The 14170-nt window shown below is 63.6% G+C and overlaps 2 protein-coding genes across 9 annotated transcripts; both read right to left on the bottom strand.

The window, feature by feature from the left end:
* Positions 1–6: 6 nt before the first annotated feature.
* IL6R (interleukin 6 receptor) lies at positions 7–3562 on the bottom strand. Of its 2 annotated transcripts, XM_050327883.1 has the most exons (10): positions 3416–3562; positions 2476–2727; positions 2270–2393; positions 1730–1914; positions 1490–1650; positions 1270–1414; positions 1146–1189; positions 950–1028; positions 751–859; positions 7–677 (listed from the first exon to the last, which is right to left on the bottom strand). In XM_050327883.1, the coding sequence occupies exons 1-10, from the start codon at positions 3507–3509 to the stop codon at positions 488–490; spliced, it is 1383 nt and encodes a 460-aa protein (XP_050183840.1). In that variant the 5' UTR covers positions 3510–3562; the 3' UTR covers positions 7–487. The 2 variants fall into 2 exon arrangements, with proteins under 2 accessions (XP_050183840.1, XP_050183839.1); XM_050327882.1 differs by having other exon boundaries at positions 1270–1650.
* Positions 3563–3696: 134 nt separating this feature from the next.
* On the bottom strand, positions 3697–13949 carry ATP8B2 (ATPase phospholipid transporting 8B2). Of its 7 annotated transcripts, none has more exons than XM_050328008.1 (27): positions 13804–13949; positions 12847–12905; positions 12060–12173; positions 11787–11885; positions 11566–11627; positions 11378–11450; positions 10952–11025; positions 10727–10806; positions 10370–10528; positions 10204–10292; positions 9929–10125; positions 9044–9252; positions 8785–8828; positions 8545–8710; positions 8287–8475; positions 7985–8100; positions 7668–7832; positions 7477–7588; positions 7231–7336; positions 6960–7104; positions 6692–6875; positions 6281–6504; positions 5905–5988; positions 5478–5723; positions 5257–5395; positions 5037–5167; positions 3697–4959 (listed from the first exon to the last, which is right to left on the bottom strand). In XM_050328008.1, exons 1-27 carry the CDS (start codon positions 13832–13834, stop codon positions 4672–4674), a joined length of 3585 nt encoding a protein of 1194 aa, XP_050183965.1. In that variant the 5' UTR covers positions 13835–13949; the 3' UTR covers positions 3697–4671. The 7 variants fall into 7 exon arrangements, with proteins under 7 accessions (XP_050183965.1, XP_050183963.1, XP_050183964.1 ...); XM_050328006.1 differs by lacking the exon at positions 13804–13949 and adding an exon at positions 13603–13695; XM_050328007.1 differs by lacking the exon at positions 13804–13949 and adding an exon at positions 13603–13695 and having other exon boundaries at positions 10952–11022.
* Positions 13950–14170: the final 221 nt, after the last annotated feature.

The raw sequence follows: 14170 nt of genomic DNA, 5'->3' as shown, positions 1-14170 counted from the left end.
CATCCATTCTGGTACAAATCCAAAGCATTTATTGGAGCCAAGTTGTCTTATTTCCCCAACACATGCTTTAAAAAGGAGCCCCGGGGGGGTACCAGAGCAGAGGTATGGGGCTGATCCAGCCAGACTCCCCCTCCCTCCCTGACCCCCGTAGCACTGCAGGGACCAGGCCCTTCCCCTGGGATCCCCAAACCTGACCCCGGGCCGGCTCCCACGCTCCGGCACAGCCGTGTGTCCAGTGCTGCCACCTCCGGCCATCCCAGCTTGGCCATGGCCCTGAAGGTGCCCTCCAGGACCCAGTTTGGGGCTCCCCCCCAACTGCTTCTCCACGGGGGTGGCACTGATTCGCCTCCTCAGAGGCTGCTCTCAGCCACAGAGCCACCGGATGGTGGGGGGAGCTGCTCCCAGAGCCACATCACAGTCCTGGAAACTCTGGGGCGAGCGGCCCCCACCTGCCCCCCAAGCACCTGCCAGCACATTCAGCCACTGGTTACTGCCTTGGGGAGGAACAGTCCACGTGGGTGACATGGAGCGTTCCAGGGGCCGTGGGGGTGTGGCAGGAGAGCAGGGGGGTGTCACTGAGTGGGGGACTAGGGAGGCCCAGGGGGACCAGCATATGCTGCCCCTCACCCTCCGGCTTGGTCCCCCACTGCCTGCCTGTCCACCACATCTGCCTGTACCTGCAAGGGCAGAGAGTCTGGGTCAGGGAGGGCAGACAGAGAGCCCCCTGGCCAGGCACCCCCCAGCACTCACCTCACCACGATGCCAACAAAGAGGGCAATGCCCAGGAGCAGGCTCCCCCCGGCCACCAGGAAGGCATAGGGCGATGACATGGGGTGGGCACTGGGTTCCATGACAGACCCTGGCACAGAGAGAATGGATGGTCTCATTGTGTGGATGGGGAACCTGGGTGTCCCAGCCCCCCATCCCCAACCCAGGAACCCCTCCTCACCACCAGCACCATCAGCACGGTCCTCCCAGAAGAGCTCGGGGGGCAGCGTCATCTCATAGTTGTCATCGTCCGTGGGGAACTGCAAAAGAAAGCAGGGGTGCACAATGGGATGGGGCAGCCCCCACGCCCTTGGTGTCCCCTTGTCCCACATGGGGACAGGAGTATGTGGTAGCCCCCAGGGCTGGGGCCATCCCACCTGCGAGCTGAAAGGTCCCATTTCAGAGGTGAGGTCCCTGGGGTCTGCAAGATGAGGGGGGAGCATGAGGTTGGGGGACCCCACACAGACCCCCCACCCTCAGGGCCCCATGTCCCACTCATACCTGTCCAAGGGGTGCCCACAGCCTCCTGGCTCCACTCACTCCACGCGCCGTGGCCGAACTCATCCTGCGCCCTCACCTGCACCACATGCTTCGTCCCCCGCCACGCATCGCGAATGTCCAGCCACGTTGTCGTCACCTGATCCACCTGGAGGGGACACAGGGTTGGGGACAGCCTGGACAGGGACCAGCAACAGCTGCATTCCAGGGAGCGGGGTCTCACCTCCACGAAGGCTGGGGCAGGCTCGGGGCGGTAGCGGACCTGGAAGCGGAGCCAGTAGAAACGGGGGTCCCAGGACGAGGGGTAGGACCAGTTGACCCGCAGCCACTGCGGCGCCTTCTCCAACGCCTCCACCGTCACATTGAGGGGGGGATCAGGCTTCACTGTTGGGGAAGGGGTGGTTCAGGGCCTGGCACTGTGCCCTTGGCCACCCCAGCCCCCGGCAAGAGGGGCAGCACTCACGGACACCGCTGAGGGTGATGATCTTGTCTTCGCCGGCCAAGCCGCTGGCGCCGTTGCTGACACACGTGGACACCACGAGGTGTTTGGTGTCCTCGGTGCCAGGTGGCACCTTCACCCGGCAAACGAACTTCCGTGCCTTGGAGAAGTAGCGGCACCGCTGCTCTGTGGCGTTCTCAGCCGTGAACCTGTGGGGCCACAGCTCAGTGGGGGCTGCAGCACGCACCAAACCAGGCACGGGGCAGCTGGGGGGGGACACATCCTGTGCTGTGGGGTCCCAGGCAGCACAGGGGAAAGGGTCTGTGGGGAGGGAAACGTTCTGTGTCATGGGGTCCCAGGCAGCATGGGGGAAAGGGTCAGTGGGGAAAAAATACATCCCACACTGTGGGGTCCCAGCCCCCAGTAGCTGCCAGGGAAAGGATCTGCAGGGAGGGAAGCATCTTAAGCTGTGGCATCCCAGATGGCACCGGGGGAAGGGTCCATGGGGACACGTTCTATGCTGTGGGGTCCCAGCCCATGGTGGGCAGAGTGACAGTGGCTCACCTCCGCTTCACCCAGAGCACTGCCCGCGTCCCTGGGGACGGCTTCGTCTGCTGTGGCCACTCACACAGGACATCCTTGTCGTGGCTCCGCCGGTAGCAGGACACTCGGGGGGTTTCGGGGGGCTCTGCAAGGCAAGGAGGTGCTGAAGGACAGGAGCCATAGCAGGCAATGCTGCCAGGGGCTTCCCTACCCCAGCGAGGACCCACCTTCCACCAGCAGCCGCAGGGAGCGCAGCGGGCGGCTCCCCACGGAGCAGATGTAGCGTCCCGAGTCCTCGTAGCGCAGCCGCCGCAGGAGCAGCACATTGCCCTCCCCCAGCCGTCGCCCATGGCCCCCCGGCACTGCTGCTCCCCGCTCCTCCACCTGCCACCACACCGACACATTCGTGGGCACCTCGTCCCCGCAGGTCAAAGTGATGTTGGCTCCCAGGCGGCCCAAAACCACGTTCCGTGACAGTCCTGTGAGGGCAAGAGGGGGTCAGGTGATGAAGACAAGACCTCGGGTGCAGTGAGTGTCCCGAGATGAGGGGGGCTCCCCACTGCCCGAGATGACAGGGGCTCCCCTTGTCCAGTGGCTGCTCGGGGTCAAGGCACTGAGCTGGAGAGGGTGGCAGCTGTTCCCCACGGAGTGGAGCACTCACAGCCGTAGGGACGGGCACCGCAGCACCAGACGGGGTGTGTATTGAGGGGTCTGGCGGTGGAGAGCACGGCTCAGGGAGGTGGCAGACTGGGGCGGGTGGTGCCGGAGGGGTTAAGCGGCAGCGCTGCCTGGCGGCCCCAGTGAGGCCTGGGCTCCCTCCAAAGGTCAACGGCCGGCATGGACCTGCTGTTCCCTTTGGCTCCTGCTTCTGGGAACGCACCCTGTACCCAGGACACAGCACCCACGACGCACCACAGAGCACCCAGCACCCACCCTGCACCCCGGACACAGCACTCAGGACATATTCCCCAGCCCCAGCACCCACCTTAACCCTCCTCTCCAGCACCCCCAGGGGTGCCCGGTATCCCCACCCGCCAGGCTCCTGCGGGGCAGGCAGGGAACCGCGTGTGTCTCCTCGCCGTGTCCGGACCCGCGGAACCCCGGTACCCGGGGAGGCTCAGGTTCCCCACCCCTTCCCCCGCCCCGCACGGTGCCGGTCGCACTCACCGGAGGGGCCGCAGGGCCGCCCGGCGGCGGCGAACGGGAGGAGGAGGAGGAGGAGGAGGCGGGGGAGGAGGAGCGGCCCCGGCGGCCGCGCCATGCGCCCGGTCCCGGGCAGAGAAACATCGGCGGGGCCGGCGGGGCCCGCGGTTGTGAAACCGGGCGGAGGGGCGGGGGCGGCACGTGCGCCCCGGGGGGCGGGGACAGCGGCACCGGGGGGCGGACCGAGCCGCCACCGCCCCCTCCCACCCCCGGGTCCCCCCGGACACAGCGCACGCGGCAGAAGCTGCTCAGAATAATATTTTATTTTTTAAATAAAAAAAAGCTGGTTTTTGGTTCTTTTTTTTTTTTTTTCCCCTCAGTGGAGCCATAAAATGATACAATTCCGCCAAACAGAAACGAGTAATAAATTATCCACCCCTCCACCGAAATAACCCCAAACAGCCCGTAAACCAACTCCAGCGCTCACCAAAACCCGTCTCAACAGGCTCATCTTTGGCATTGCGTCCCCGGGACCCCAACACCCCCGGAGACCGCGAGGGATCCCCCAGTGCTCACCCACGCCCCGGGAGCGCTCAGTCCCGCGGGTGAGGAGGAGGGAGGAAGCAGAGGCCGAGGGTTGCGCAAGACCCCGCGTGGGAGTGAATCACGGCAGCTGCCAACACCCCAATCCCTGCAGCTCGGGAACGCTTCCCCTTTCCCACTCGGCACCCGCCGTCCTGCTGTACCCTGAGGCGGGGGGACAAGGAGGATGACCTTCCTTCCCTCCCTGTTCTCTCCTACCCAAACAAGAAACAAGTCGCTCTGTAAACTCGGAGGGCTTTTCCTTCCTTTTTTTTTTTTGGTCTTTTTTTTTTTTTTTTTTTTGGTTGCTATTTTTTTGTGGGTGTTTTTCCTTTGTTTATATAAAAAGAAGACACGTGGGTGAGGGACGGTGAGGGGGCCACAGCCCCCCCAGTGCCCTCCACCTCTGGCATTGATACATTCGTGTGTGATGGGGTGTTTGCACTCTGTGGAGGTAAATACTGACAGAGGAGCAAATGGGGGCTGCTGGGGACGAGGTCAGTCTGTCTGTCCACACGCCCCAGGGAGGGAAAGAGTATATTTTTGGCTACAATGTGATAGTCCAGACTTCCCCAAACCTCAGCACGACTTCTGCTCCCACCATGGGACCCTCTCGACAAAGGGCTTTGCCCTCCCCAGAGTCAGGAGGAGAGGAAAGGGGGCCCCGGCTGCACTGGAGGGGATGTGACCCTCCAGCCTCACACCTTGAGAGTCTTGTCAGCCGTGCCACTGGGGCTGCCGGCACCGCTGCCCTCACTGCCCTTCTTCTTCCACAGGGTCTCGATCCAGCTGGTGCCGGGGCGGGAGGTGAAGCTGGAGAGCGCCAAGGAGCTGAGCCGCATGTTCTTGCCAGACATGATGAGCTCCCCGAAGCCCTCCTGGTGGGAGAAGGCGTATCCGGAGCGGCGCGAGCCCACACGCCCCGCGCGCCGCATGCACCGGTGCTGCGTCTTCTGCTTCTTCCGAACCAGCTGCGTGTAGCGCACCTGGGACACAGGGACAGCGTCAGGGACCCGCAGAGCCACCTGTCCCCAGGGACAGGGCCCCACGTCCGTGCACTCACCGTGTCCGACAGTTCAGGTTTCAGGTCCAGCTTGAGGAAGCGAAAGGCCACAACGGGCACGATGCAGACCACAGTGGTGAGGGCGATGGTCAGCCAGACGGTGGGCTGGGCCAGCGTGTTCTGTGCGTTGCCTGGGGGGGAAGCACGAGTCCAGCGAGAGCCAGGCTGGGGTAGCACCCTGTTGGGGTTGGGGGTACAGGGCGGACCTCCAGGGACTCACCCACGAAGCGGAACTGGTTGGGGAACATTCGGAAGAGGCCATCACTGTGCATGGTGAAGAGGATGGCGAAATAGGCGGCCAGGCTGCCCCAGATGAAGAAGTGGTTGATGGCCGTCCAGAATCCCGTGTCCAGCCCGATCTGGAGGGATGCAGGAGGAAGCAGGGCTCCGAGGATGCCCAAGGTGCCCCAAGGGACTGGGGCTGAGCAGCCACATCCCTACCTGCACACTGACAACAATCACAAGGGAGGTGGCGACGGTGACGGCAAAGGACTGGTAGTCAGCCAGCTGGGCACCGTCGTCGCGGGTGGCGTCAGCGAAGACGCCGTAGGGGATGAAGAACATGAGGACAGATGTGTAGATGCCCTGGGCGATGCAGATGAAGAACTCACGCTTGTTGAAGAGCAGGTTCAGCTGCCCAGGCTCGTAGAGCTTGGGGTACTCCATGCTTCGCTGCTCTGGCACATCCTGGGGGAACAGGACGCTCTGGGCACCACCCTTTAATCCCAGGCAGGCTACAGTCCACAGAGGGACAAGGATAGCCTGGTCTGGGCACCCAGGCAGCCCTTCTTCCCACAAGGAGGGCACAAAGGGGAGTGGGGCCAGTTCCTCGCACACCCAGGGACCCTCTCACCATCCCCTGGCATACCTGGTCGAAGATACCCATGGCAAGCACAGGCAGCGACGTGTAGACAATGTTGTACAGTGTGATGAAGTACTGGTCATACACGGTCTGCATGGAACAGAGTGCTCAGGGGGGCACGATACCTGCCCACCCTGTGCCCCAGCCAGCCCCAAAGTCCGTGTGCCCACACCTGCAGGGACAGGAGAGCTGCCTCCACACCCCTGGGCTTGCCCACCCTGACACGGGCTCCTCGCACCCACTGCTTGCTGGACCCCAGGCTGTGCCTGCTCGCTCGGGATGAGTCCCCAGGGGGAGCCCAAGGACCAGGACCTGCTTTCAAGCCAAGAGGTCCCGCAGGCAAACCCTCTCCAGCTCTGAATCCGAGAAGCCACCAACCCACCTGCGCCGAGAAGCCGCAGAAGAAGCCAAACCAGAAGTGGACCATGGTGAAGGCGAAGTTCTTGTAGAAGAAGTAGCAAAGGAACTTGCACATGCGCAGGTAGGACCAGCGCCCGTGCACCAGGAGCAGGCGCTGCAGGAACTTGAACTGGGAGAAGGAGTAGTCAGAGGCCAGCACGGCCTGGATGCCCTCCTGCCCGCTGATGCCCACCCCAATATGGGCAGCTGCAGAGGAAAGAGAGACTGGAGTGAGGAGGGGGCTGCCAGGAGCATGGGGTACAGGGTGGCAACCCCAGCACAGGGACTGTGCTCCTGTGTGGCACAGAGGATGAGCGTAGAGGCTGCCGTGGGCCCCAGGATGGTGCAAGGAGGGCCCTGTCCCTCCCATGGTCCCCCAGACCCCAAGCCTTACTCCTGATCATGCTGACATCATTGGCCCCATCCCCAATGGCCAAGGTCACAGCTTTCTTGTACTTCTTCACCAGCTCCACCACCTGGGCTTTCTGCAGGGGCGTGACACGGCAGCAGATGACAGCCTTGCAGGCACACGCTGTCTCCAGGAATTCCACCTCCATGTCTGCCTCCAGCGCATGGGCCTGCAGGGAGAGCAGGGGACAGTAAGGTCACAGCCCGCAGCCAGGCACAGGGCTCTGTCCTGCCTGGTGCTCCCAGGGCCCTACCAGGCTGTGCCCATTGATGACCAGGGCGTATTCGCCTGCAATGGCTTCCAGCACAGAGGTGAGCTTGGAGGAGGAGACTTTCTCCTGGTAGGAGAAGCCATTGCCCACAGAGCGCGATGCATCCATCATCTTCTCTCGGGCTTTCCTGAGGAGAGAGGAGGCACGGGGGGCCACGGGGCCTGACTCAGAGCCCTTTCATATCTCCAGCTGCCCCAGTTGTAGCTGTGCCCCACGATGGTTGCAGGTATGTCCTGTGCCCCCTGACCCTCACCTGAGCTCCTCTCGCACCTCCAGCACAGTGTGGCCTGTGACAATGAACACCTCCGTCATGTCATCTGTCAGCATCTTGCAGGAGTAGCCGATGTTCACGGCTGTTTCTGGGGACAGGAAACCAGGGGCTGAGCCAGGGTCCACTCAGGAGAGAGTGTCCATCCCACCAGCCCCCAGGCAGGTGGGATCCAGCCCCCAGACGTCCTCATCTCCAACCAGCCCAGACCCCGCCCCAGCCATGCCTCACCCTGCTTGTCACCCGTCAGCACCCAGATCTTGATGTTGGCCAGCGTCAGAATGGCAATGGTTTCGGGGACCCCCTGCTGCAGTTTGTCCTCGATGGCTGTTGCTCCAAGCAGCTGGGGGACCCAAAGACGCAGGAGGTCAGCAGGGACTGCCCCCAGCCACCATCCAGTCCTCAGTCCCCAGCCCACCTACCATCATATCGTGCTCCACCTCGTCATAGAGCCGAGCCAGGCGATCCTCACGGGCCTCGGGGGCACTGCCAGCCCGGTGCAGCCGCTCAGACCAGTCCCTGTAGTAGTTCTCCTCCAGGTCTTTGTAGGCCAGCATCAGTGTCCGCAGCCCCTCGGCAGCATACTCCTGCAAGTGGTCAGAGCTGGGAGTGCTGGCAGACCCTGACGGTGTCCCCAGACCCCGATGGTGTTCCTAGGACAGGGCACAAGCGCGGCTCGGTGCTCCCAGGCAGCCACTCTTCCCTCCCCACCCCGCCCCCAGGACCCTGCCCCACACACATTGAGGTGGTCACTGGTGACGCTGGTCAGGTCCTGGTTGACGGGGTGCAGCCTCTCCAGAAGGATGGTGTCAGCGCCTTTGCAGTACAGCCGGATCTTGCCCTCAGGGCAGCGGACTACAGGGTGCAGGGGACAGGATGCCTGGCTTAGGGGTGAAGGAGCAGGTCCTGCTCTGACTCCCCAGCCACATCCCCGTTAGCGTGGGACTGGTCCCTCAGCACACCGCACCGAGCCCCGTGCTACAACCCCATGCAGCCTTCCCAGTCCCACAGTCCCCGTGCCACGCACACCCAGCACCTCACCGATGACAGACATGCGCTTGCGGATGTTGTTGAAGTCCAGGATGGCCAGCAGCTGGTAGGTGATGGCTTGACCCAGCTCGTGCACCGTGATGGTCTTGGGTGTGCGGAACCGGAACACGAAGCCGAAGTTTCTGGCAGCTGTGACGAGCGCTCCCTCATCCGGGGACTGTGCCTTGTACAACAGCTCCCCTGGGGACAGCACGGGGGTCAGTGCCAGCGTCCCACGCCCCAGAGGGACAGGTCCTGCCCCACGCCCACCTTCGCTCTTCTCCTCAGACATGACGGTGTGGCAGAGCGAGAGCAGGCGGAAGAACTCGTGCACGTGGGGGTCTCCCAGCTTGACGGCCTCCAGCAGGCTGTGGTCCCAGAACTGGAACCGCGGGTCTGCCAGCGGATTGAAGGAGAAGTTGACTGGCTCCGGCCCCTGGTGGGGACAGAAACAGGGTTACTCCCCTGCGGCACTGGCGTGGGCAGACACCAACCTGGCGGCATCCTCACCTCTCCCAGCTCCGCCTTGTGACCCAGCATATCCTGCACGTCACCTGCGAACCAGAGCATGGAGTTAACCACGACAGGAACCCAACGCTGCTGCCCCACCAGCAGGCACACCCACAGGGGCCACGGGACAGCAGCAGCCCCACAATGCTCCAGCTGAGCCCCCTTGTCCCCTGACTGCCCCAAAAGGTCTGCAGGAGGGGAGTCAGTGCACCCTCACCCTGAGGGCAGCCCCAACATGGCCCAAGCAACCAGGGCTCACCATAGCTGTGCCCATTCACAGAGCACTTGCTGAAGACCATGATGTTCTGGGTGAGGGTGCCGGTCTTGTCAGAGAAGATGTACTCCACCTGCCCCAGCTCCTCATTGAGGGTGGTGGTCCTGGCCTCGGCTGGTGTCTGGCACTTGGCACAGTACATCTTCTTGTCCCAGTTGATGAAGTAGCTGTGCCCAAGCCGGATCACCTCCACGCTGTGAGGGGCATGGCCGGGTGTCACTGGGGCAGGGCAGCACACTCTGCTGAGCCAGTGACGGGCACACACACACCCCCATCCCAGACCCTCAGTGCCCGGGGCACCCTGGCACCCAAGATGCCCTTCCCCGGGGCTGGCCCGCACCCACTCCTACCAACAGCCACTGCCAAGCCGGGGCCTGGCACCAAGGTGGCAGCCCATTGGGCTCCCCAGGCACCTCACATACCTACACACCCCGAACGCCCTCCCCAGCCCCCAGGGCAGACAGCAATGAGCTAGTGGGAGGGGTGGGGGCGACACGTTCTTACCTCGGGGCTAAGGGTGACAGAACCCATGCTGGGGAACGAAAAGAGAGAGAAATTAAAAGAGAGAGAGAAGGGGACAGTACAGGAGCCTGGGAGCTGTAGGAGGGCAGAGCAAAATAACCAGCATGCAGCCAGGGCAGAGAGAGACGAGCAGCCAGACACACACAGCCAGGAGGACCCTGAGGGACCCGTGGGGTCTCAGGTCTTGGGGCGTCCCTGAAGGCAGACATGACCTGTCAGCAAGAGAGCAGCCACACCCACCCCACGCACACGGCTCTGCCTGTGGGTCTCCACCCCTGTGTTCCCCCCCCAGAGGGCACCCCTAATTCCTCACACACCCCCAGCCCAGCCCCTCGGCCCCTGCCCTACCTGACATAGAGTGAGATGGGCACCACAGTGTTGAGGATGATGATGTACGACCAGAAGGAGAGGAAGCCAGAGAAGAAGGCACTGTGCACCCCCTCGTCCCAGGGCAAGTAGATCTGGAAGCAGAAGCCCACCTCGTGCTCCCAGATGGCATTACCAATGGCCAGGATCACTCCCATGCACACCAGGAACCCAAAAATCTGGAGATAGGGCAGGACAGGACATCAGAGCCCTGACTGAGCCAGAGCCAGGGCTCCCAAGATCTGCCTTCTGCATACCCAGAGCACCAGTGTGTTCATCAGCCGGTCGATGCTCGTCCGCTTAAACTTGGTCCGGCCACTGTTCTGCATCAGCTTCGTGTCGGGCCCTGGGGAGCAGGAAGGCATCAGGGGGGTCTCTCCCTCCCCTCTGCGCAGTGCAGCTGCAGCTGCTGCCTCAGCCTACCTGCAAAGATGACGAGGCCAAAGCACCACTCGGTGTTGCGCAGGACGCAGCCCCGCAGCAGCATGTTCTGGTTGCTCAGGGGGTACTTGTTCTCCTTCCAGTACAGCGTCCCGCCAAACTTGTCAAGCTTGTTGTTGGGGGGTTCACAGACCACCTCGCCTAGGTGCAGGGGATGGCTCAGCTGGGCCTTGCCTTCTTCACATGGCCAGCTGCATCCCACTGCCCCAGCACCACCCCTGGCTCCCCAGAGATCCACTTGGAGCCGCAGGACAAGGCTGTGTGGCTGATATCCAGGTCTCTCCAGGGTGGTGGAGGAAGGGGCTGCCCCGTGGCAGAGGGCTGGTCACGGGCACTCACCGTCAAAGCGAGCCAGTTTGCTGGTGTCCCCCAGCTCCACGGTGACAGGAATGGCCTGGCGCACCTTCATGTTGGTCTCTCTGCCAGCAAGGAGGCACCACATTAGGGACAGCCTGACAGGGAGGGCCTCGGCAGGTGCTGCCTGGCAGCTCCCACCCTGCCTACAGCACAGTCTCTCACTCCCAGCTCCTTCCCCAGCCCCACAAGGTGAGCAGGAGCACCCACCCATCCAGCTCTGCAGTCTCTATGTAGCACAACCCATGGGGTTCGCTGCTGGAGAGGAGGAGGAGGTCGGCCTGCTGGGAGAGATGTGAAGGGTTGTGCCGACACCGGCGCTCCACGACACCTTCCCCAGGGAAGCTCCTGGCCCCTGGATGTCAGCAGGGTCCCTGAAGCCTCTGCAAAGGCTGGCCCCAGCCCCATGCATCCTTTGCACCCAGGCCTTGGCCATCACTGCCCCAAGCACCTGGAGTTCAAGCAAAGCTCCGACTCTCCAACCTAAACGCAGCTTCCAGGATGAGAAGTTGCTGATGTCCCCAACCCAGGAGATGATGGAGAAGGACAAAGGCAGAGTGGGTGCAGCACCATCCCATTATGCAATCCCTTTATGCCACCCAGCTGGGACCGTTCTCGTCTCAGGTTCGCACTCACCGCCACAAACTGGTTATTCTCCAGCTTGATGATGTCTCCAACACGTACATTCATCCACGGCTCCTGCCGGAGGCTGTGCAGGGACAGCGGACTGGAATCAGGCAGGAGGCCTGTCCTGCCCACTGCCCTGTAGTGCATCCTGCAGGGCCCCAGCCCCCTCCCCGCTGCCCCATCCCTGTGACACTCACACTCCACCGATCAGCACCTGAGACTGCCGGTTGTTCACCTGGTTGTCACTTTTATGGCGGAACTGGAAGTGGGGGGAAGAGACAGCAGTGTCAGCTCCTTGGGGACGGGCTCCCGCTTCCCCTCTGCTCTCACAAATGCCACGGCCCTGGGCACTGCACCGCCACACCAGAGTCCCAGCTCCCTGCCCAGCGCACAGAGGGGCACAGGGGAAACCACTCACATAGTCATCAGTGGCGTCTTTGACAGCTGTGATGGTTAAGACAAGAACCAAAGGCACGATGGTGGTGAACCAGGAGAGTGAAGAGATCTGCGGGATCAGCTGGGGACAGGGAGCAGGAATTACAGGAGAACTGCCCAGCCCCAGGCCCACGCTGCCCCTGCTCAAGGGTGCCAAACCTCCACTATTCCAAGGAGTGGGAGTGCCTGGAGCCCTCCTGGATGCCCAGGCAGGGAAGGAGAGTGTGGGGAGTTCTGCCTGCCCCCCAGCACTCACCTGCAGGATGAGGAGGAAGAGGAAATAGGTGTTGGCTACTTCCTGGAACTGCTCAAAGAGGTTGACAGGCAGGAAGGTGACAATGTTGTACTTTGAGGTCTTGATGCAGTTGCTCTGGGGATGGATGGGGCAAGAAGGTGGTACATAGGCTGCCAAGGCCCCATAGCCCCCAGCCTTGCTCTGGAGGGCAGGGCTGTGGCTCACTGTGCTCTTGGAGGGGTTCTGGGTAGCAGCCTGGACTCCCTACACTACCTCTGGCACCTTCCTCGAGAAGCTGATTCCTCTGCCTTGGTCACCAGCCAGGGCCCAGCCCCCTCTAGTGGTGCCCTGCAAGGGTGACCCCAACCCAGACCCTCTGCCTCCCTCTCTGCAACCAGCCTTGGAACAGCCAGGGATAACCTCCAGCGTTAGGGGGAGGCCAAGGTCACCCTGCAAGGGTGACCCCAACCCAGACCCTCTGCCTCCCTCTCTGTAACCAGCCTTGGAACAGCCAGGGATAACCTCCAGCGTTAGGGGGAGGCCAAGGTGAGTGCTGTCCCTCCCCCAGCACCTTTGGAAGCTGGTCCATAAGGGATGAGGGGCTGAACCCCTCACACAGAGCACACTGTGCCCCCTAGCCCCACAGCTCCCTTGCCATTCATGTCATCAGCACAATTTTCTCAGGGACAGACATCTATTTTTGTTGTCCTAACACCTCCCTTCACTGACCCATGGGTGACTCAGGCCCCAGCCCCCCCAAAGCTGCCCAAACACCCCTGGGAGGGGGTTCAGCTCCCCTCTCACTCACCGCGTACTGGAACTTCTCGTTGTACTCCCGAGCATTGGCTCGCACTCGCCGCTCCTCCTCTGCAACACAGCGCCCCATCAGCCCTGTGCATCCTGACACCCCCTAAACCCCGACCAGCCCTGCACTCTGACACCTCCTGCACCCCAACCCCCCTGCACCCTGACACCCTTGCACCCCAACCAGCCCTGCACCCTGAGAGCCTGCCAAGCCAGGCCCAGAGACCCAGAACCAGGGAAGCTCCCCAGCTGTGGCCCTGTGCTCCCCCATGCCAGGACCTGTACCCCTGCACCTGCAGAATCCCAGTGCAGCTTATCTGTACTCCCCACCCCCCCAACCTGCACCCCCAGGTCCCCCAAGCCTGCACTCCTAGACCCCTGCTTATTTGCATCCCCAGAGCCCCTGATTCTGCACCCCCCATGTCTTGCTTGTCTGCTCCTCCAGCTTGGCACCCCAGGGTGCCAGACCCCTCCAGCCCTGCATGCCCAGGCCGCATCTCTGCACCCCCAGCCCTGCTCACCTGCAGCCCCACAACCTTGGCCAGGAAGACCCAGATTCTGCACCCCCAGACCGCATCTCTGCTCCCCCAGACACCCAGGCCTGCTCAGCTGCACCTCTGGATTCACAGCCCTGCACCCCTAGCGCCCCAGAATCTGCATCCCCAGACCTGCCAAGTCCCGCTCAGCCGCAGCCCCGGCCCCCATCCCTGCACCCCCGGCCCCCATTCCTGTTTCCCCGCCGTGCCCATCCCGCACCCACCCGGCCCGCCGCGGGCGCGGACCCGCGGCCACTTCTCGGGCATCTCCCGGGGTACCGTCATGGCACGGCCCCGGCCCGGCCCCGGCCCGGCCCGGCCCGCCCCGCCGCGTTACCGGGGCAACGGCCGCACCGGGGCCTACCGGGGCCCGCCCGGGCCCGCCGCGGCCTCCCCGGGCCCACCGCACCCCCGGCCCCGCTCACCCGGGGCCCGACGGGCCGCGCACCGCTCCATGTCCCGCGGCCCCGCAGCCCATGGGGAGCGGGCGGGCGGCCGGGCCGGGCCGGGGCCGGTGCCGCTGCCGCCGCCTCAGCTCCCCATGGCCGCGGCGGCGCCGGGCGGCGGCGGAAGTGCGGGGGCTGGGCGAGGGGGAGCGGCCGAGCCGGGCCCGGAGGGTCCCGGATCACAACCCTGGGGTGCTCCAGCGCACAAACCCCGGGTGCCCCGGAGCACAGCCCCCGGGTTCCCGGAGCACAGCCCCCGGGTTCCCGGAGCGCAACCCCCGGGTTCCCGGAGCGCAACCCCCGGGTTCCCGGAGCACAACCCCCGGTTGCCCCGGCCGGCGGGACC

This window comes from Myiozetetes cayanensis, unplaced genomic scaffold (genome assembly GCF_022539395.1).
Source record: "Myiozetetes cayanensis isolate MyiCay16 unplaced genomic scaffold, myiCay2020 scf35, whole genome shotgun sequence".
NCBI classification, from domain to species: domain Eukaryota; kingdom Metazoa; phylum Chordata; class Aves; order Passeriformes; family Tyrannidae; genus Myiozetetes; species Myiozetetes cayanensis.
This window is presented reverse-complemented; position numbering and strand designations above follow the sequence as displayed.